The sequence below is a fragment of the Cucurbita maxima genome, unplaced genomic scaffold, assembly GCF_002738345.1.
Source record: "Cucurbita maxima cultivar Rimu unplaced genomic scaffold, Cmax_1.0 Cma_Scf00066, whole genome shotgun sequence".
Classification (NCBI taxonomy): Eukaryota; Viridiplantae; Streptophyta; class Magnoliopsida; order Cucurbitales; family Cucurbitaceae; genus Cucurbita; species Cucurbita maxima.
The window spans coordinates 146,433-171,472 of record NW_019272082.1 but is presented as its reverse complement, the minus strand read 5'-3'; the positions used below and the strand labels follow the sequence as shown (position 1 = coordinate 171,472).

Here is a 25,040-nt window from a genome sequence, read left to right as displayed (position 1 = left end):
AGTTGAAATGATAAGCATGTTATGTATGATATCTGTGAATGTCTGAAATGCCGAATAATGAAAATTTTGAACTATATACTATGCCGAAGAATGACACCTAAAGAAGACTAAGAAAGTTTATGAAGCCAACTAGCGGTGTAAATAATATCACCAAAGCCTCTATTTCCCATCTCCTCGATACATCATTAGCATTATCAATGACTTAGGTTAGACCTTATAGCGCCCCTACCAAGCGGTAGGTATATAGGAAAAGTACCATCAAACTTGACCTAAAATAAGATAAGATGTCAAGGCTATTAGGTGTCATTGTCTTGTAGAAATGACCAAAGGTCTTTTAAGTAGGGCCGTTACATTATAAACATGTCTTGAGAGGTGGCAAGGGACCACTCAATAGCTAGCCTAGACAACAAACTCGCTCCCTTGAAATTTTAACGTTATTATAGTATTTTTAATAGAAACAAAATCTCATTTATTACCTCTCAACTTAATATCTTTTATCCATTTTTACCTCAAACTTACCATTTTATCAAATTGGAATGGATTATAAATTCATCCATTAATTTTTATCCATAAATAATGTAAAACTATATGTAAATTCACTGATTTCTATAATATTAAGATATTAAATTTATACTAAAATATGGAAATAAAATTGTGGATAAAACATTAAAAGAAATTCCAAAATTCAAAATATAAAAAATAAAAAAATTAATTTTATTTTAAAAATAAACCTAGAAATCAATTATAAGACTTAACAATTTTAAAACCCTATAAATAAATAAATAAATAAATTAATTAATTAATTGAAAAAAAAAAGAGAAATAAAAATTAAATTAATCAATAATTTGTAATAGTAATAATGATGGCAAAAGAAAATGAGGTAAGCAAACGTAAAATGCTTACGCCTACCTACAACAATTCCCAAGAATTAGGTCGAAGACAAGACGACATGTCGGAATGGTAAAATTGGTATTTAATTCGGAGGGCATGAAACGACACCGCCGATTTCGTCTCCGTTTTTATCTCCGCCTCTTACGCCCTTCCACATTTTCCGTTCCATTTGTTCCCCTTTTTTCGTCTCCATATTTCTCCCACTTTGCGAAATTACCGTCCTACCCCCTTTTTCTTTTCCTAATCCAAAGTAAACCAAAAAGTATATCAATTATCATATATATATATATATTTTTCTTTCGTCCGACCATATACTAAAATTTTAAAAGGGATGTTAATATAAATATCAAATACTAAATTAAATATTTAAATATTAATAAAGTGACGGCGTGAATATAACATTAAAATAATTTCTCGGGAAGATTATATTTGAAGAAATTTTAAAATTAAAAAAAGGTCAGATTGGCACTCTGCATCATCACCACAATTACAGAAGTAAAACGATTTCAATAAAAATAACTTTATTCATTATTATTTTCACATGTGATCTTTAACTACGTCATTATATTACACTTGTAAGGGATGAGAAAGGTAATTAAAAAAAATCTTAAAAAACTTACCTTTAAAAAAAATATTTTGATATAAATTAAAATTTCAAAATTTATTAAATACGGTTTAAATTTAAAAATAAATTTAAGAATAATTTTTTTTAAGTACAAAAATAAAGTAGTATATTTAAATCTTAATTTACATTTTAAGAAAATATTTTATTTATCCGAATTATTTCGACATTATGGCGCGCATAGCGGGAATGAATCGCCAAGCGTTAAAGAGTCATGTGAGGGCATATCCGTCATTTCACTCCACCAAGTACTCGTGATCAAAGCCTTAAAATAAGAAAACTCGTTCTAAGCCTTAATTTTCAAAGATTAAAAAAAAAAAAAAAAACTCTCATTTATATAAATCCTTCAAACCCATACAACTTCCCCACAACCTCATTCATTCTTTTAAATCTCTTTTTCTTCTTCTTCTCTGTTTCCTCGACCACCTTTAACGTCGTTGATTTTGGAGCCAAACCCGACTTCAAAGTCGACACGTCTAAGGCATTCGAGGCAGCTTGGACTAGTGCCTGTCATGCTTCGACTGCTGCCACAATTTACATTCCCAAGGGAAGATTCTATCTCTCAACTACAATTTTCAATGGCCCTTGTAGTAATAAGGACATCACCCTACACGTCGATGGCACGCTCGTCGCTCCCTCCGACTATGGCGTCGAAAATTGGAACATTTTTAGACATGTTGATGGAGTTAGTGTCTTTGGCGGCGTTCTTGATGGTCAAGGAGATGGATTATGGGATTGCAAAAATTCACACAAGAATTGTCCCCTTGGAGCCACGGTAAATAATATATATATATGTAATTTTATGAGAACAATGATTTTCCTCTTTTTTTTATTTGTCCGTACATTCATTGGAATTTTCCAATTCAAAAAACATAATGCTGAGTGGGTTGACGTCAATCAATAGTCAAATGTTTCACATAGTAGTCAACGGAAGTCAAAATGTAAAAATGCAAGGAACCAAGATTTCGGCCGCTGGCATTAGTCCGAAAACGTAGGGCATTCACGTAGCGCTATCTTCACAAGTCACCATCGTCTCGTCTAGCATTAGTACGGGCGATGATTGCATTTCAGTAAGTCCTGGTACATCCATTGAGAAGGTTGCTTGTGGACCTGAATTAGGTACTTGTTTTCAAAGTTTAATAAACTTTTTGAGCTCCATATGCTTCGTTAGTGATATCAATTTGTTTGGTTTGGTCGGTACAGCATTGGGAGTTTAGGAAAAGATGTGGAGGAGGATGGCGTTTAGAACGTGACAGTGAAAACAGCTACGTTCACAAATACTCAAAATGGTGTGAGAATAAAAACATGGGGAAAGCCAAGCAAAGGGTTTGCAAGAAACCTTCTTTTTCAAGATATTATAATGAATAATGTCCAAAGTCCTATTATCATCGACCAAAATTACTGCCCCAACAACAACAAAGGTTGTCCGGGACAGGTCTGTATCGAAATCTTATTTCATTCACTTACGAATAGGTTTCTGGAGTCGAAATTAGCAATGTGAGTTATCAAAACATCCATGGAACATCAGCCACTCAAGTTGCGTTGAAATTTGATTGTAGCTCGAAGTTTCCATGCAGGGGGATAACGCTCGAGGATGTGAAGCAGAGTTACAAGAATGACGCGGCTGAAGCTTCTTGTAGCAATGCTGATGGAACTGCTGCTGGCTTAGTTCAGCCATCAAGTTGTTTGTAGGGAAATCAGAGAACTATATAATATTTTATGATATCGATACAAGTTCGAAGGTTGAGGTTGTGGTCTTAGCAACCCACTATGGGCAGTCGTGTCAAGAGTCAACATTAAGTTTTCTAGATGTAATGAAACAACTTTTCATGAAATCAAATTCAACTTCAAACGAATTATGAAAGGTGAGATACTAAATACTAAGTCGGTTGGAAAAGAGAATGAAACACTTTTTATAAGGGTGTGAAAACCTCTCCCTATCAGACCATTTTAAAATGTTTGAGGGAACATTTGAAAGGAAAAGTCCAAAGAATATAGTATCTGCTAACGTTGAGCTTAGACCATTACAAATGGTATTAAAGTAGACACCGGGCGATGTGTCAGTAGGGATGATGGTCCCCGAAGGGATATGGATTGGGGGGGTCGCACATTGATTGGAGAAGGAAACAAGTGCCAGCGAGCATGCTGGACCTTGAAGGGGGTGGATTGTGAGATCTCACATCAGCTGGGTAGGAGAACGAACACCCTTTATAAGGGTGTGGAAATCTCTCCCTAATAGACTAAAACTGGAAGCTCGAAAGGAAAAATTTAAAACAGACAATATATCTATTAGCGATGGGCTTGAACAGTTACACAAAACACATCACACATGAGAAGAGAAGAGAAAAAGATTGTGTTTGCAAGTCATGATGGCTGTGTTCAAACACATTGATTAGAAGAGAAGAGAAGAGAAAGATTATGGATTATTGCTATTCCACTAGTATGTTTGTTGCTTTCTCAATTAAAAACATTTAATTTTTCTTAATCCTTAAGGTTTATGTGTGATTGGATGAACCAATATATTGGGTATGTCAATGGCGTAAAATCTTAGCGTATAATATATAACGAAGTTTATGTTCTGTCCTCTTAATACTCATTCAAACTCTTTATCTTATTTCATTTTCTTATTCACATGCTTTTCCCACATGTTTATCATATTATATAATTAACTTTCATTTCTTCATTAATCATCTATGAAATTGTTAGTCTATATACTATATAAGGTAGGGGTTGAAAAAAGAAAAGGAAAGGAAAGGAAAATTACCCACCTCCGGGTAATTTCTGTCCACCTTTTTCAACTAGATTTGAAAATGTGTTGTTCAACCGTTAACTCCACTCATCTATAAGGTTCTTACAAATTTCGAGGGATATGCTATGTGATTGTTATGAGAATGATATGATATATGTTATAGAACGATAAGTTTGATGAAATTGATATATCTATGATAAGATATGTGGAAGAGACGCTCGGGATATGCTATGTGATTGTTATGATTTACGTATGATATGATATGTGCATTATGTGGATTGTTATGTCTGAAAACATGTAAATATTATGATATATGTTGACATGAATAATATGATTGACATGCAAAACGACAAACTAGCATGAAATACAACCTTGACATACCCATGCAAGATACGATAAATGATATGATAAACGATTTAAGAAATGATATAATATGAAGGAAGATGCTAGCGGGGTTGTATTAAATGATAATGGAAATGAAAAAAAATATATATTGGGACCTCATGCATCATTGTGTGCACAAGCATCGGGGAATACTCCCTTTTTACGATGGTACGGACACATTCGTTACGAGGTAGGAAAACAATCATTATGGTTATCATAATGCTGCGACGGCTACGGAGGACAACAGTCATTATATTTATCCTAATGTTGTCATGGTCGCTATTCTTAAGCGGGTGTCCGGCATCAACAGCTACCAGAGAATGCTCACCCGAATAGTGGGTTCATACTCGTACGTGTGGACCATGTGTAGAACGAAAAATACACATCCAATTGGCCCGTTTAGGATAGTCGCCTAAGGAATATAGACTAAAATGATAGGTCTCACTCATGATTGTGTTGCATCTAACCCTAGTAGTGAGGTCACTTACTAACTATTTCTTAAAATACTTCACCCACGTGCTACTTCTATTTCAAGTCTCACTCATGCCTTGCACCATCTTGGGAATCCTAGGTTTATGCATAACGTCTTGGGTCAAGCTTGGAACTTCAAAGTTCTTAGGAATAGCCCAACGTGACCTTCTGCACTTAGAATCTTATTAGCAACCAAGGGTATTTGTGGGGAATCTCTTAATTTATGGATACCTCTTTTGTCATCCTAGGAGGTAAAGTTGCCTGGTTCATGATATACGTTTTCTCCATATCTTGGTTTCGCTACCTAACGTTTTCTAATGACTCCCACACTTCATTTCCTTATACAACCTCTTGAGATAAGGATTCATACAACATTTCATAATGTTGGGAGGTCATTTAGGACTTAACCCGTAGGTAGTCTTCCTTAGGGGCATTATGGTCATATTATCCCAAATTCTTGGTTTTTCTACTTAACGAGTTACAATGGCTTTAAAACTTCATTTCCTCATCAAGCATCATAAAATAAGATCTACTCTAGAGTTTCATAGCATTTGGAGGTCATCTAGGTCACGAACCGTAGGTAGGTATCCTTAGGGGCATTATGGTCATTTTTTCTCATTTCTTGGCTTACCTACTTATCCTTATCCAATGACTTCCAAGTTTCATACATAACCTTAACATGATATGTTATGCTCAGTAATAAAATTTCATAGGCATTAGAGCTCATTTAGTGAGTTATCTTAACGTTCCTTCAATCCTAAATAATTTGGTCGGTTTAGAGCCTTAACTCATGGTTCTTTGGATTTTTCTTTCATATATCCTTGTGTCATACTTGGTTTGGGGTTCATGTGAAAATCCAAGCGATTCCTACAAGTATTTCTTAAGAAAAGTCAAAGGTGACTACTTACCTCATCTTCAACATTTGGGACCTCCGTTCTTGAGCTTCCGGTATCCAAATTACTTCACATTTTCTTCCATAGACTCCTTATTGTGTCTAGTTTCTGGAACCATAAGGTTTGTCATGAGAACTGGTCTGGAAGAGGGTTAAAATTGAGAAATGTCGAGGGAAGGTCAGATTTTGGGTTGACTTGAACCGGCCACGTCATCGTCTTCTTCCCCTGGACAAGAAGAAGACGCGCACGTCCTTTGTGCCGCTGTCTGAAAGTGGCCTTCCACAGCCCCGATATCTTTGTTTCTCCCCTCGATTTCTTCATGAAACTTAACGACAGTGTTACAAGGAAGAGCTTGGGATTCCTTGCCGGAGCTAAAACAGGGGATTTCTTATCGAGTAGTCGATTCTAGGGGTTTTCAAGGCCCGATTTCTTCATGGAACCACTTCCATATCCTTTCCTTATGCTATAAGAATTGGTTTGGAGGAACGTCTTTGAGTGTGGGTCCTTAATTTTGAGAAATCATTCTCGGTATGCAACTCACCCAAAACATCGGATTTTCGATCTCTTGGGTATCTTGTTCTATGACGTTTTAGCTCTCGATTCATTCATAGAAATTGTGGTTGATCTTGTTTAGAAACTATAGGAATAAGTTTGAGGAGGAATGGTGGAGAATTGCTCTCGAATTTAGAAGAAACCTGAAAATAGGAGACCCACAATCTAAATGCTCATAACTCTCGAATGGGTGCTCGACCTTGCTCAAGTCTTGTTCCATATTGTTGCCCCTACTTCGGACTCTATAGGAGAAACTTAAACCAACATTGAAAGCTCCATAATTGTCGTGATTGGGAGATTGAACGTTCTAGATAATTCGTTAGAAAAACCGCTCTGATCAAGACTTTACCGACTTTATTTTTTAATACCAGCCGTTGGATGTGATGATTTGTCCGTTTTCTAGATCTTATCCAAATTTGGGCAAGATCTAACGACTGAGATTTGAGTTTCGAGAGATATTTCTCAAATGGTCACTATAGATGCTCTAATTCTAATCAGAGGGGCAATTCCGTAATGATCTATTCTTTCAGGGGTATTATGGTAATTTGCGCACTTTTCGAATATTTTAGTATTATTTTTCCTGACAAATCCATAATTTTTCTAAAAACCCTTCATCTCATGTTGGTCATTTTTTTCCCTTCTGGAGCATCTTGAAATTCTTTTTAGATAAGGAACAAAAAAATCCGGGAAGATCCTTAATAACTGGAAAAATGATCTTTTTGCCCTTTTCACCTGCTTTTACTTTCCAATCCTTTTTCCATAGGTCTTAAACTCCTTAACATTACTTGTTAGAGTATAAAAATGACTTGCTTGAGATCATCATCCTTAGCTTAATCCTTTAATTTCTCTCCTTTTGATCGTTTGGTCTTACATGGGCCGCTTATTCTTGTTGGATCTAATTCTTTTCATTTTTGGGGTGTTACATCTTTGTTGCCTTCTTGTTTTTTTAATCGTTTAAAAAATTATATTTTTCTAGATATTACATTAATAACTAGAATCTCATAAAATTCAAATATCAAACATTCACAAATCATAACGCATTACTGATACCAATTACAAATGTCAAATGATCTTAATTCTCATAACAATCTTTAAAGTAGAGTATTTAGATATAATCATATTTATGTACGTTTGTCTGTCGGTGAATTTATAAATGGATAGGAGTATTCATGTTGAGTCGAGTTGAGACATTTTTTTGGTCTCCATCCAATAGCATTTGGATGGTAAATTTTATTTAACCCAAGTAATTTTTACTATACAACGAACTCAACTTAATCCAAATATAAAATATTGAGTTTAGTTGGTTTGAGTTGTTCCAATTATTGGTTTAATTTTTTCTGCTCTGAGGTAAAATATGTAAATTTAGTCTCGAAAGTTGAATTAAAATTTAATTTCAATATATATTTTAATAAGTTCCTACTTGAATGGAGAATGAATAATACAAAAATAATTATGAAATTAAATAATTATGATAATATATACATTAAAATATGTGCAAATATAAAAAAAAGTTTATATTGGTAGTAAGTATGTTTTGTCCTCACTCACATGTATCTGAGTAAAATTTCCAACATAGAATTGCATACTTAATTTTGAAGTTCTTATGATTGAGCCACCAAAAAGAAAGATGACACCTTATTGTTATAGGGGTGACTTTCAATTCATTTATGTTTTTTTAGTCATTATATATTCATGATCGCTCTCATTCAAATATGCCTTCAGTTCATTTATGTATCGTTTCTTTACTCGAGTGTTACATTAGATATCATGTCAAGTAGTTTTACTTGTAGTTAAGTTTGAAAAATTATACTAAAATAAAAAAAAGATGGGATTGAGATCAATAATTGTAGCATTACTACCTTCGTTGTTATTATTAGCATCAATTGCGAATGGTCGATTCATTTTTGATGTCACCAAGTATTGTGCCAAACCTGATGACATTACACGGTAGGTATATTGATAAAAAAAATTAATTTATAGAAAGGCTTTTTATCTTATGAAACAATTAAATTTACAGGTCTTAGCATATGCATGGAAGGAAGCGTGTGAGTCGATGACTCCCAATAAAGGGTTGGTTCCAAAAGGTGTTTATCAATTAAGCCAATCCAACCTACACGGTCGTTCATGTCGAAGGGACATTACAAGCTCCTTCCCACCCAGAAGGAGAAGGATGGATCATTTTTCAATATGTTAGATCAATTAACATGGTCAGGCACAGAAATTTTTGATGGCCAAGGAAATACAGGTTGGGAAGGGAAAAAGAATGATGGCCAGTTAAAGAAAATATGTACCAAACTTTCCAATGTAGGTAGTGTTTCAACTTAAAGTTTTTTTTTTTAACTAGAATTTGAAGTTACATTTGATTGCCAATTCAATACAAATACAATAGCGAAGGATATAACTTCATTAGATAGTAAGAATTTCCAATCAATCTTTTGGTTGCAAGAATCAAGCTTTTCAACACGTGACAATTACTGCACCAGATGAAAGCCCCAATACTGATGGAATTCACATGAACAATTTAGAATAGATTTACATTCTCGATACACAAATTGCAATAGGAGATGATTGTGTTTTTGTCGGAGACAGTAACAAGAAAATAACTTTTACTAATGTTACTTTACTTGTGGACCCGGACATGGCATTAGCATTGGAAGCTTAGGAAAGTACACTAAGGAAAAAGACGTGATAGGAGTTAGGTGACAAAATGTAAATTGAGCACTACTAGTGTAAAACATCAAGAATCCTATTATTATAGACCAAGAATATTGCCTGTGGAACCAATGCAACCGAAAGGTATGTATTTAAATTATTCATAATTCATTTCAACTAATTCAACTACGAGATTATTTTTAAAAAAAAAAAATTCTTATGTATAGATTCTTTAAAAAATTAAGATAAGCAACTTTAGTTTCAGAAATATTAGAGACAATTCGGCTAGTCCTGTTGCAGTCAAACTTATTTGCAGCAGTACCTTACCATGAGAAGGTGTAGAAATTTCTGATATTGACCTCACTTACAGCGGAAACAAAGGACCGATCAAGTCTGATTGTGCGAATGTGAAACCCACCGTTTTGAAAGCAAAACCCTCAAATTTGTGATGAACCTGAACCGGCTCCTCTTGGTGCTCCAACAACAGACTAATCTTTTTCACAATGTACAAGTTCGCAAAACCATTTGAAGTTCGTATTTTTCACTCCATTTTGGTTTTAGGTTTGAAAATTTCAATTGTTTGATACATATAATAATGCATGCAGTGGATCATTCACATTGGTACTTTTTAAAACAAAATCACATTTGAAATATGAATTTTTCTCAAACGAGGATTAAAATGATTCCAATCATAATAAAAATCAATAGTAATGAAATCGATCCCTTAAAAAGTAGACAAAATAGTAATAGTAGTTTTCCATGAATTACGAGTTTCACCACTTAATTGTCTATATGAGGATAATAAGTATGATATCTTTGAAAATTTGTTATGCATATACACACGTAGACTGAAGTGATGTCTCGTAAGCTAAGTAGCGTTTTTAAGACATCTTAGACAGACATACATAAAAATTTGTTTTGCATGTATACACAAAATAGTTACAAGGTGTGAAGTCTGACTTTCTAACGTTGGCTAATTAAAGTGAAAGTACACCATTGAGCCTGTAATAAGTACAAACTCGCACTTCTTTATGACAAGTATCCTCCTAACTTTTACGAGTTCCTAGATTTTATTGGAGGTTTTAGAGTGTGATTTTTAAATATCTGTAGAAGGAAAAAAAAAATGCTCGGAACACATCACAGAGCTTAGGAAAATTAAGAAAAATGGTGATTGAATGGAAAATTTGAGCCAGAGTCGACCAAGGGCAAAAGAGTAATTTTTCGTCACACACCATGAGCGATGGCTTAGTATGAGCAATTTTGTTGAAGAATTAATAGTCTTTTTTAGAATAATTAGGAGAATTAATAATCTTTTTTAGAATAATTAGGAGCCAAGGACAAAAAAAAAATACTAATTACTTTATATTAAGATATGATATTTGGAGAATATATTGTAATAATTAGTTAGGAGTATATGTTAGTAATCCGTTAATATTTTTTCTTCATTTTTGGGAGTTAGTTATTAATATATTTTATCTTAGATTTGATTAGAAGTATATTTTATCTTATTTACCACATTTAGTTATATATATATTTTCCATCGTTATTAGTGGATAGTTTGTATCCTATTTTTAAACATTGTAAACATTAATGAAGATCATACGATTCCAATTCTATTTCTATTTCTCATTCTTAACATGGTATCAGAGCACCGATCTTGGTGTTCTTAAATATCAAATTTTCATTTATGGCGGAAGCAATCAAATCCAGTTTCAAAATTTGGATGTTGATTTGACACATCCTTATTATATTCATCACTCTGATCAACCACGATATTTCACTTCTTCCAATTAAATTAAATGGAACAAATTACCAACATTGAGTAAATCAGTTATGCATGCTTTATTGTCAAAAAGAAAATTGGCTTTATTGATGGCACAATTAAAGAACCGTCTCAAGATGCAAATTCAACCGAATTTAAACTCTAAAATCAGTGCAACAGTATGATAATATCTTAGTTAACTCATTCCGTTGAAGTAGATATCGCTAAAGGCATTATTCACGTCAAGACAGCTCATCAAATGTGGGTTGATCTTCACGATCAATTCTCACAAAATAATGCTCCAGAAATTTTTCAGATACAAAAGTCGATAGCAATAATGTCACAAGGAACCATGGCACTGTCAACATATTTCACCAAGCTCAAAGCACTCTAGGATGAACTGGAAGGATGAACTGGAAGCGATATGGGGGAATGTACTAGTTTTTATTTATAGTATATCCTATAGAACCAATTAGTTCATTTAGTCACTTGATTGATCTTTTTTCTATTATCTTAGATCAATTTCTATCACTAAAAATATATATATATATATATATATATATATATATATATATATTTGTCGTTATCGAAGACAGAATTTTAAGGTAATAAGTGTAGTATGAATAGAACAAGAGAGGGGGGAAATAATAAAGAAAAGGTTAGCCAAAGCTAATACAAGTTATCCACGCCCTCTTTTTTTTTTATTTCATTAATGGAATTTCGGTTATTGATTAAGGTGAAGTTATGTAAAAACCCCTGCCTTCTTTAAAATATCATGAAAAGTTCCGGTAGGTTGAGCACCCTTTTCAAGGAAATATAGAATCTCCCACTCCTCTCCACTAACCTCTCATCCCTTGCCACAAGTATCTCTCCTCAACTCATCTTTATTCCTAGTGCAAAAAAGAAACAACAAGGGTCAGATATGAGAAAAAGTAAAATTACTTTCAACCTACTAAGATTGCAAATTTACTTTCAACATACTCAGATTGCAAATTTAGAGATTTTGGTCGGTTATTACGGTAAAATCCTATCTCAGATTTCCTTTTCCTATAGTTATAAGAAATTAATAAGAAATTAATTTAGCATCGAATCTTCTTTCATATTTTACCAGACCTGTAATAATCAGATTTTCATTAGATTTTTGTTAGCCTGTTATAGGAAATAAGGTTAGAATCAATAAAATTTTAGTTGGCAGTAAGATCATAGCCCAACAATGTACTTAAAATTAGCAAGTAATATCTGTTTACACAATTGAAAATCTATTTACATAATGAAAATAATTAAGAGAGAGAGGAAGGGAGATAGATGAAAGATTTGTTGAACAAAATTTAACAATAAAACAAGAAATATCAAAGGGCAAGTAACTCCATTAAATTTTGTCTAAAATAGCATATTATATGTATATAATATATATATATATATATATATATATATGTGTGTGTGTATGTATGTATGTATGTATGTATGTATGTATGTATGTAACACTTCAAGACTTTTAACAATGACCAATGTAAATTAGAGAATAATTTTATAGAGTTCAAACTTGAAATTGATGTCATGGGCTCATATAGGTTGGTATGGATTTCAAAGGATCGAATTGAACTTTCATTAAGGATATATTCGTGACAACGACTTAAGCTAACTAGGTAAGTGACCTTACTATTGACATGGTTATATTTGATGTTGACATGTGTTTGTGGTTCTGCATGTGTCATATATCCTGATATGTGTGAATTATCTGTGAATTGGTATGCTTATATGTTTATATTATGTTATAATATGTGGATTGTATGATAATAATTATGGTACAATGTGTTCAAGGATATGTTTGAGATAGGATACGAGAAGGATGCACAAAACGAAATGTAACAATAGGAGTAAGATACGTTCATGAAACGTTAAGGTTAGATTGCATATCGGAGCGCTATGGATAGGGGCGATTGATGAAATAATATGGTTAGGATATGGGTAGAAAGGGATAGGTTTGTGATAGATTGATAGAACAGTAGTGTTAGGAAACGTTCCTGTGATGATATGACTAAGATACGTTCACGTAACGATATGATTGTGATAGGTATAAGAACGTTAAGACTATGATAAGTTAGGGAACAATATGACCACGACGTATTTACGATATGACATGTTTATGATACGATATATTATGATTGATATGTTATTTTTAGATTGTTTTGTATGATCCTTGAGGTAATTGTTGTATGAATTGCACGTTATGAAATGATATGTTAAAAGCATGGAGATGTTATGTTTTCTAAATTGTATGTATACAGCATATTATGAATGACATGATATCACTGAAATGAAATGTAACCCCTAGGATAATGTATGATACGTAGACTGAAAAATGAGAAATGACATGTTAAGCATGAAAGATGATAGCGGGGTTATATTCATTAATGATAAAAATAGAAATATTGGGGACCTCATTCATTAGGTGTATTCATCCATTGGGGAGATACCCCTATTCTATCACGAGGGTACGGACGCGTACATCCAATGGCAGGACAACAATCGTTATGTTTTGCATAGCGCTGCAATGACGGTTACTAGTTCTAACGAGTGCCCGGCCTAGGGAGCGTCCCAGTGTATGCTCGCCCGACAAGTAAGGTGGCCCAGCGGTGTGCGAACTGATTGGTGAGCTCATACCTGCATGTATTAGCTATGTGTAGAGTTGTGTTTTAAGATAAAGATTATGTTTTATAGAATTTAAATGAAGTCTTTCGCATTCAATGTTTATGGTACGTATACAGAAGCGACGTTAAATTAAGTAGAAAATTATGGGTGATTACACATCGCTTATCATTGCCTAATGTAACATATCATAGTACATCATGACATCTCATAACATAACATAGCTTATTGTAACATAACATGACATTTCATTTATATTATAATATCATTTGACATATCATATAACGACACATAATATAACATCACATATTAAAGCATATCACACATATGACACGTGTAGGCCACTAGGCACGTGTCATCATACAGAAACAATTCTTTCAACCAAACCGATAGTAGAGCCACTTACTTGGTTGACCTATGTCAGAGTTATTAATTATTCTTTGAACCTGCCTGCTCCTTCAGGTTCAATTCAACTTCAGATCCATTTTCTTGATGATATCAATTTAAACAAAATGACCGCAAAGATGAGCCACCTTGTAGTCCAATTATTGAAATTAAGAAATAATTGACATATCTATTCAATTTTATTCCCTCCAAATTAAGTCTATTGTTTGGTATTTAAACTTAAAAATCGTGTACAGTTAAGTTTTGAATATTTTAAGGTAATATTGAAGTTGAAACTAATGTTAAGAATTGAAAATTATAATTGAATTCTATTAAGTTTTTTTTTTTTTTTTTGGAGAACTTTTATTTATATATATATATATATATATATATATATGTATCATTAGCCTAAATAATTCATTTAAATTATTAGGTTACTAAACTTTATTAAATATTTAACCCATTTTTAATCTTTTAATTTAGATTAATGTTTATTGTATGTCTAAGAAATAGGGTGCCACTTTGTATACTTAAAAGAATTACTAGTATAAATGAAAATATATGGTTTTTTTTTTATAATATTACATTAATTTGTTCCAACAATTATATATATATATGTATGTATATATTTCTTCTTTCTTGTTCCCATGTTAATTTGGGCAATTTTAGTAGTGATGTGATTTTCTAGAACACTTAAATTGGTATTTAATTTTCTAATCCACTTCAACTTCTAACCTAACAAAACTGATGAAATTTTGACTAAAAAATGAAATTTGAAAATTGATTTGCTGTAACACCCCAACCAAACAAACCGGAATTAAACAAACATAGTTCAATTAGTTGAGTCTTTCACGACATTCTAAGAAACACTATTGTATCTTCAATAACATTTCTTAAACATTACTGTAGGCGATGTAAACTAACCGTAGAAATTTTAAGCAACATTAAAAGAACTTATTTGAAGGTTTATAAACCCATCACTTTCTTTTGTGCATATCAGGTAATGAATTTATACGGTTTAAGTTTTGTGAGAATGGTTGGAGTCCTACCTTAGTTAAGGAAAAAATCATTTATATATGAGTGAGGGCACTATCTCCAATGATACGAGGTATTTTGGGAAAACCAAAAGAAAAGTCTTAGAGGTTATTATCTCAACGGTAGCTACGTAAGTAGAATTCTCAAGTATCAAATAAAGAAGTTGTGAGTTTCATAGGCGTAGTAGTGACTCATGTGTTGAACAAAAAAGAGTGTACTTTATTAGAGAAATTGAAAGGGGCTATTGGAAGCTAAAGGAGGCAACACTATTTTTGGCCATGGAACAAAATCCATGTATATAACCGAGGAATCTACAATTAGCACTTACCATCACATTATAAGCATATTTGAAGGAAGAAATTATTACTAACGACAATAATCAAACAGTATCAAAGCTTATTCGTAGTAATTTATGTGTCGAATAAATGATATATTTTATTTCACAATTACGAGAATGAGTTGAGCCTCAATTAAGGAGAGGTTGTTCGAACATCAAGGCAGCCTTATGCTCAAAATAAACAATATCATATCAATGGGTAGGGTAATTGCTCAAAATATCTCTCCTCGACCCATCCTTACGCAGCCAACTGCAAAAGAAAAGAAACAGAAAAACAACCATGTTCAAATTTTAGAAGTAAGATGGCTTTCAACATAAGCAGATTGGAGATTTTTGTTCAGTTATCACCGTAAAATCCTATCTCAGATTTCCTTTTTCTTTATAGTTATAGTTATAAGAAATTAATTTAGGATCAAATCTTCAGATCTCATATACAATTGATTATATTTTTGTTAGCATTTTAAGTTATAGGAAATAAGGTTATAAGGTTAGATTCAACAGATCTATAAACTAAAAGATAGTAGTCAAACAATGACTTAAAATTGGCCAATAATATCTGTTTACACAATTGAAGAGAGAGGGAGGGAGATTGAGGAAAGATTTGTTGAAAATGATTTAACAATAAAACAAGAATATACCTATTTACAGAATGAAAATAATTAGAGAGAGAGGGAAGGAGACTGAGGAAAAATTTGTTGAATAGTATTTAACAATAAAACAGTAAATATCATAGGGCAATGAGCTTCTTTAAATTTTGTCTAACAGAACATATCAGAATTTTACTATGACCAATAATTTTATAGAGTTAAAAACTGAAACTAATGTCATGAGATCATATAGGTTGACTTGGATTTCAAAGGACGGAATCGAACTTTCATTAAAGATATATTTGTGACAACGACTTAAGCGAGCCAAGTAAGTGACCTTACTTTCGGCATGGTTATATTTGATGTTGACGCGTGTCATGTGGTTATGCACGTGTCATATATATTGATATGTGTGAAACGAAATGTAACGATAGGAGTAAGATACGTTCATGAAACGTTAAGGTTAGGTTACATACCAGAGTGCTATGGATAGGAGAGATTGATGAAAGAATACGGTTAGGTTATGGGTAGAAAGGGATAGGTTTATGATAGATTGATAGAACGATAGCGTTAGGATACGTTCTTGTGATGATATGACTAAGGTACGTTATGTAATGATATGTCTGTGATAGGTATAAGAACGTTAAGGCTATGGAAAGTTTGAGAACGATATGACTATGAAGTGTTTACGTTATGACTTGTTTATGATATGATACATTGTATGCTAGATTATTGTGCTTAAGTACGTAGTCATGTAAACGTGAATGTATGTTATGTATGTTGTTTAGTCTGATGTGATGTGTAATGCATGTAACGATATGTTGTTCTTGAATGGTTATGACATGATAGTATGGAATGTTTGAATGTAAACAACATGAATTGTATGACATGAAATACGGTGAACTGTCTGGAATCATAACCCCGATAGGAATATGTATGAAATGTAAATTGAAAATGAGAAGAACATGAAGCATGGAACGTCACAGGGGATTATGTTCATTAATGATAAATGTAGAAGTAGTGGGGACCTCATGCATTATGTGTGTTCATGCATCTGGGAGATACCTCTATCCCATCACGAGGGTACGAACACGTACATTCAATGGCAGGACAACGATCGTTATGCGTTGCATAGCGGTTACTAGTTTTAACGGGTCCCGACATAAGGGGCTCCCAGAGTATGCCCACTGGATACGGATAGTGGCCCAGCGGTGTGCGAACTAGCTGGTGAGCCCATACTTGCACGTAGGGAAAACGAAATGAAACGAAACGAAAGATAGGTCCCATCATTTCATTGCATGTGATTGTTGCATTTAACCCCAATAGTGGAGTCAGTTACTGAGTATTTCCTTAAATACTCTACTCAAGCCTTGTGCTACTACATTTTTTAGGTTAAGGTAAGGCATTTCTATACTGCTGACGATGGCATCGCAACTCGAGATCATGACACATGCATAGGATAGTGGTATTTATTTTCTTAGACTTGGGCTAGAATAGGATGTTTTAAACTTAAACGCTTATTTATTTTATTTTAGGTCTTTTGTTGTGTCGTTTTAAAGATGTTTTCGAAACACATAAGTCCATGGCTGTGTTTTAAGTTAAAGGTTATGTTTTATGGAATTTAAATGAAGTCTTCCGCATTCAATGTTTATGGTACGTATACAGTAGCGACCTTAAATTAAGTAGAAAATTTCGGGTCGTTACAGATATTTAGGTATTTAGAGTGGAGGGTAGAAAATTTATTCTTAAAACTTCTCAATTCTTTTCCTAAGATAAATATACAAGGACTCCTTCAATTGTTGAACTTAACCCTATTCGACTATTTGGCTTAACCCTGTTGGGCTAGTGATGCTTCTTTGCACTTTTCATGTACTCACTAATGACTCTAGCTCCATTTTCAAATCTAGTTGGTTTTTTCACGTAAATCTCTCGGTCCAACTCTCTATCAAATAAAACATTCTTCATATTCATCTACGATTATTTCCAATCCTTATTTACCACAAGTGTTGGAGGAAACTGTATGGCAGTGATCTTCGCGACTAGACTAAAAGTTTCATCATATTCTAGTCCATTGTGTTGAGAGATTCTTGAGGCTAGAGTTTGAGCTTTGTATCTCTTGATTGATCCATCCAAGGTACACTTTATTTTGTAAATCCACTTGCAAGAGATTGATTTGACATCTCTTGGTTTTGGTTTGACATCTCTTGGTTTTGGTATGACATCATCTCCTAGTTTTTTTACCTTCTTGAGCTTTTTCGTTGCTGAAATTTCTGCTGCGAAATTTGGTGTATGACCGTCTATAGGTTTGAAATGTATTATAGACCCCAAAATAGAGAAAACCTTTAGACCAAAGTTTTGGGAGCAATGTTGAGAATGACATAATAGAATATACGTCAAGGAGACCTTGGAACCCAACCAAATCAAGAGTTTGAAAATATAATAGTGATGGCCACTCTAGAGGATCCTTGTTAATACTATTCATTTAGCAAATAATAGGGAACGAGCAATCGAAGTATAACCCAACTTTGGAGGTGCTAAATTTGTGCATTATCAGGCCGAAAATGCAAGCTACCCACTAGAAATTGATTCTTGGAATAATCTAGTAGAAAAAATTTTGATCAAGTATTTTCCACCTACTAGAAATGCACAGTTCAAAAATGAAATTGTTGTTTTTCAACCGTTTGAAGATTAAACATTAAGTGAAGCTTGGGAGAGATTCAAGGAGATGCTTAGAAAGTGTCATCACCATGGACTTCCCCATTGTATCCAAATGAAAACTTTCTACAATGGACTGAATATTGCTACTAAACAAGTGGTAGATGCTTCCGCTAGTACAACTATCTTACGATGAACTTATGAAATCCTAGAAAGAATTGCATCTATACAATGGTCAGTGGACTAATGCGAAGAGCAATCTAGGAAAGATTCAATTTAACTGCCTAGAGAAAAAGAATTGACTAAACTTGACTAAACCTTTACTTCTAACTATACCATACATTAAATTTACAAAAAAAATGTAACTAGGTTTAAATCTCTAATTAAAAATAGGCTTCGATTTAACAAAAAAATAAAAAATGAGCCTAACTCAATTGGATCTTTAAATAAAAAACATGTTTCAATTTAGCCTAAAAAGAGAAAAAAATAGACTTGACTCGATCAGGCTTCAACTACTAACTAAACACAAGAGTTCAATTTAACGAGAAAGAGCAAAGAAATGCTATTAACTCAATCATACTTCAATCCCTAACTAAGATCAACATTCGATTTAACTAAATGCAAGGGTAAATGTTACAAAAAAAATAAAAATAATAATAATAATAATAATAAAAAAAAAAAAAAAAGGACTTAGACTCGAACAACCTTCAACTTCTAAATATATAATAAGATTAAGTTTAACCAAAATGAAAAAAAGAATACCTATGAGTGATAGAAAAGGTCAAAATAGCCCAAGTCTATATTGATAAACTATAAAAACATTATATGGTTGATAGAGTTCATAAACTTGTTACATTTGAAAATTGTGTGATATATTGACAAATAGAAAGTTAAAGACTTTTTATAACATTGCGTATATGGTAGCGTTTTGTCATCATTATCACTTTGAGTATCACCAATCATCATTATCGAGATTTTATTTAAGATCACTATACAAAGTAGTAAGAAATTTAGAAGTTGCTCCAAAATAGAAAAAGAAACCATCCAAAAAAGGTAACAATCATGATAATACAATCATGATAATCATGGAATATTATTTGTATATTGTCTATGCAAGTTGACTCAAACAAGATATTTTCTTCAGTAACAACTCAACCATAATAAATAATTATCAGTTTGTTTCTCAAAATCGCTCTTACAAATTTAATGCACACCTTCTTTATTTTCTGTGTTACCTAAATTTTGTCAAAATAAATCTTTTCATTTTAGTAATAACTTTCAAAATTACATTCCCTTTTTGAATTAATTTTAAATAAGTTCCCAAAAGTGTTTAAAAACATATTTTTAACTATTTGAAAAAGGACCATAAATGATAATCATATCCATCGAACTACTTGCATGCAAAAAAGGAAGCATGCATTAGCATTAGCTTATAAATATTAGTCCATAGCTCTTCAGTTTTCCCATCAGTTACTTCCTTTTCTTCTTTCACATATTTGATATGGCTATCTATGAAACCTTAATGCTTCTTATTTTCCTTCCGCTACTTCTACTTTTGAACCATGCCTTGGCTGATGGATTAACTTTAGATATCGTTAGTCTTGGAGCCAAGCCCGATGGAAAGACCGATGCCTCGCCTGTACTTCAAACAGCATGGGCCAAGGCTTGTGACTCGACGGGACCAGCTAGTATTCACGTGCCCATAGGCACATTCTACGTTCAAAGTGGGAGCTTTAATGGGCCTTGTAAGAACAATGCTATTACTATTCGCATCGATGGCACTCTTGTGGCTTCCTCGGACATTCAAGTTCTAGCTAAAACTAAAGCTTGGATTGAGTTTAAAGACGTAAATGGGCTTTCCATTCATGGCGGTGTTATTGATGGAAAAGGCTCTGGCATATGGAATTGTAAACACTCAGGGAATAATTGCCCCGATGGAGCACGGGTATGCATTATTTAAGTTGGCTAGATACAACAAAATTTAAAAATTTGCCTTTATGGAAAAGTTGAAAGAAAATGCATTGTATTAATTCTTGCTCTGGATTGTTTTGAATTTGTAGAATCTTGAAATCACAAATGCACAAAATGTTATCATCAATGGATTAGCTTCAATTAATAGCCAAATGTTTAACATTGTGGTGCACGGTTGCCAAAATGTGAACATTCAAGGAGTGAAGGTCTCGGATCCAGGCGATAGTCCAAACACTGATGGCATCCATGTGCAGGAGTCATCAGATGTGACCATCCTCAGTTCCAACATCGGCACCGGTGACGACTGCATCTCAATTGGTCCAGGGACCACCAACTTATGGATAGAAAGTGTTACATGTGGACCTGGGCATGGAATCAGGTAGGTGACAACAAATAATTTTTGAAAATTATTTTGTTGGAATGAAAAATATATTTGAGATTATAAAATCAAATATAAAATTAGATGTCGAAGGAATAAAAACATGTTTTAGAAATTTTTTTATCTTGAACATAGTGATTTTAACTATTTCCATGTTTGTTGAATATGTGTTTGTAGCATTGGGAGTTTGGGGAAGTCAGCGAATGAACCTGGAGTGAAAAATGTGACAGTTACATCATCGACTTTTAGCGAGACTACGAATGGAGTGAGGATTAAGTCTTGGGGAAGACCAAGCAGTGGGTTTGCTACGGATATTCATTTTCAACACATTACTTTGGATAATGTGAAGAACCCTATCATAATTGATCAAAATTATTGTCCACATGACAAAGGCTGCCCCCATCAGGTATATTTTCTCACTAATCCTCGACATGTTAACTTCTTACAAATTATATTTAACTTTAAATTTTATTAATAGAGTTTAAATTTTAAATTTCATACGTATTTTTTTTTTATCTTCAACAAGTTGAAATTTATCTTGTTCAAGACGTGTGTTAAATTAGGAGCATTACTTCGGCTACACTTTTAGATAATGAATTGTGGTGGACAATGTAACATTCACATATCTTCAAAAGAGTGTTATATTATCCACTTTGATCATTGTAAGCTTTTATGGCTTTATTTTTTCGGTTTTCAGATTCGAGATAGTTGTCTTTATTCAATTTTCATGTCATATTTTGATTGTTCTTGTTTGCATGAATAGGATTCGGGAGTAAAAATTAGCGACGTAACATACGAAGATATCAAAGGAACATCAGCCACTAAAATAGGAGTCAAATTTGATTGTAGTCCAACGAATCCTTGCACTGGACTCACCTTGGAAGACATTAAAGTGACTTATGATGATCAAATCGCTAAAGCTTCATGCAAAGGTGCCAAAGGAACTGCCTCTGGTATGGTTGAACCTGCTAGTTGCTTAGAATAGACGGACTTAATTTTGGTGTTTGCCTATTAGGTAGCGTATTACAAAGATGGAAACTGGAGTTCTATTGCTTTAACCTAATAAACGACCTCTTATAAATTTGAATATCGAAAAATGTTCTACATCACGACCTCTTATGAATTTGAATATCGAAAAATGTTCTACATAAAAAATGTACCATTAATTTTTAATATAGTAATTAATTGGTGTGAAGAAGCTTATTGTCCTCTAAATTGGTTCTCTACTTCATTTCATTGTCCCCTTAGATAGATAATCAATATTGGCCTTAAATTCAATGCAACTAAGCCATAAAAAACTTAAAAGGAATATCAACGAAAAAAGTTGCTAAATTTGAAAATTTTTTAAAGGGGTAAAATTTCTCCTAATGCATTTTAAAAACTTGAGGGGAAGCTTCAAAAGGACAATATAGAAGGGAACACAAATTTTTTTTATAAAAGTGTGGAAACCTCTTCCTAGTAGTCATGCTTTAAAACCTTGAGTGGTAGCTCGAAACGGAAAACCTAAAGATGACAATATCCGCTAGCAGTGGACTTGAACTTTTACAATTTAAAACATTCTTCTCTTAGATGGATTTTGAACTCCGGCAAATTGGATGTGTGTATTACTTCTCCACACATATGGGAATGTGGACTCTATGGACTGTTTTCGGACACCCAGAGGAAATAGTGATAGTCTTATAGTTTACGTGTCTGAACTCATGATAAAGAGGATGTATTCTGATGCACATATTATGATGTAAGAAAACAAACAATTATACATGAGGTCCCCATATTTTTTTATCGTGGCATAATAAATCATGCAAGACAACCCCCATTCTTTCATCACATATTACACTTAGTGATATGCCTACATAAAATCTTATAAAATCATTTCATTCATAACATAATTTTCAAATCATGGCATAGAGGTTTTTCATCGTATTTCCTTATTTCAACACATAACATAGCATGTCATAGCATATCATGGCCTAACGTAACATATCATAGTACATTATGACATTTCATAACATAACATAGTTTATCGTTACACAACATGACATTTAATTTATATCATAATATTATTTGGCATATCATACACATAACATAACATCACATATCAAATCATATCACACATATGACATGTGGAATGCCAATGGTCACGTGTCATTATACATGCAATTCTTCTAACCAAACCGACAATAGAGTCGCTTACTTTGTTGACTTAGATCGAAATTCCTAATTATTCTTTGCAAAAGCATGAATATGCTCCTAAAGGTTCAATTCAACCTCAAATCCATCTTCTTGATAATATTAATAAAAACAAAATTACTACAGAGATCAATAAGTTGTAGTCTAAACAAAATATCACAAATTACTGCAATGATCGATCTTGCTTGTGGAGTAATTCGAATCTCAAACAATGTTCTTGCCTTGAGATATTCGATCAACAAGGTAATCTGAATCTTACTCCCCTTGTAGTGGTTCCTTATCCCTATCAAGATGAAACTAGTCAAGGCATTCCAAGAGTTGTTACATTCATACTTAATGACCATAATTAACCATTATATAATTGTAACCTAAAGTAAATAAAAACTCTTAAAATACATTAAGGAAATACAATAACTCTAAATTGTAATCCACTCAAAATTTATCACATGAAACTTCATTCTTCTTCAATGTGGCATGAATTGAAATATCTTTTGATAATTTCAACAATATTTTCTTCACATCTTCATGGAAGCATATTGTATGATTGATGTCCCTTGGTTTATATCACATACTCTTTATTAGACACTATGATAGATTTTTTAATATATTTGGGTACTTATATAAATGAAAATATATATTTTTATAATATTATATTCACTCGTTACCAACTATTTAATACTTTTCATATCTTTCCTTTTAAGTATGTGTTTTTTTTTTATTCCATTCACAAGTTACTTTTAGCCAATTTTAATAGATTCTTAATTTCTTTTGAATGGCTACGGATAACATGATCTGATTTCTTATAGTAATTAAATTGTTCTTGAGTTTAATTTTGTAACCCCTTCGAGTTAATTCTAAGAAATTGATGAAATTTTGAGAAAAAGAAAATTTGGAAATGGACTCACTAAGAATCTAACCGCAACTTTTGAGATCCTGATAAACATAACACCAATGAAATAACTTGTAGATAGAAGATTTAGGCAAGGAAGATGATATTTTAATATATTTACTTTTACTTTTATTCTTTTCAAAAGTGGAGAGATTCAATTGGAAGGGAGTATTTTTTTTTTAGCTGTTACACGTTATCTGTTTAAATATGATCTCAGTTCATTCATATACTTCTTATTTACTCGGGTATCACATGCTTATCCTAAAGTTCGATAATAAAGCCAATGAAAAAAAACTAACATTTTCCTATTTGCTTCACAAAAGAAAACCTAATGACTCAAATCAGTTCTCATAAAAATGATATTCACTCATAGTCTTTATACTCTAACACTCTAAAAATGAAAAAAAAAAAAAAAAAAATACTATTGTTGACCTTTTATAGCGTTGTTATTTGAAGGTTTATATACTTTTGATGACCGATAATGAATTAATATGGTTTGGGTTTTGTAGTTAGTATAAACTTTCTTGAGAATTGTTTGAGTTCTACCTTGGTTAATTAAGGGAAAAAAATCATGAGTGAGGGACATATCTCCTCGGAGGTATTTTGAAAAAACCAAAAAGCATAAGTGTTAGAGAGTTTATTATCTAACTTTAGCCATGTCAATAGAACCCTCAAATATCAAACAATAAAGTTGAGTCTCGAAATTTTTATTATTGATTCATGGCCGAACATAGGGTATACTTTATTCAAGGATTTTGAGGAGTTGAACTTCAATTAAGAGGAAGTTGTTCGAGGATCAAGGAGGCCTTATGCTTAATTTTCCACACAAATAAACAGATTTGAAGGACGAAATTTTTACTACAAACAAAGTTATTAAACAAAGGTCAAAACGCCCTCTGCACATGTTACAAGTCATGTTAATAGATAAAATAGTCAAAATTGCTAAATGTGTAATTTGAAATTTTATGTTCAAAATTTTTGAAATCAT

General features: G+C 32.8%; 1 protein-coding gene, 1 non-coding gene and 1 pseudogene across 2 annotated transcripts; 2 read left to right on the top strand and 1 right to left on the bottom strand.

Annotated features, from left to right (window-relative positions):
* The first annotated feature begins 2,157 nt into the window (after positions 1-2,157).
* LOC111472158 lies at positions 2,158-3,302 on the top strand (annotated as a pseudogene).
* A 15,314-nt stretch (positions 3,303-18,616) lies between these two features.
* Positions 18,617-18,722, bottom strand: LOC111472178. The gene has a single exon (XR_002715371.1). It is a non-coding gene; the product is annotated as a Plant small nucleolar RNA R71 (small nucleolar RNA).
* A 1,402-nt stretch (positions 18,723-20,124) lies between these two features.
* LOC111472169 (polygalacturonase-like) lies at positions 20,125-22,038 on the top strand. Its single transcript, XM_023117820.1, has 4 exons — positions 20,125-20,568; positions 20,684-20,973; positions 21,151-21,379; positions 21,737-22,038. Exons 1-4 carry the CDS (start codon positions 20,125-20,127, stop codon positions 21,956-21,958), a joined length of 1,185 nt encoding a protein of 394 aa, XP_022973588.1. The 3' UTR covers positions 21,959-22,038.
* The last annotated feature ends 3,002 nt before the right edge of the window (positions 22,039-25,040 follow it).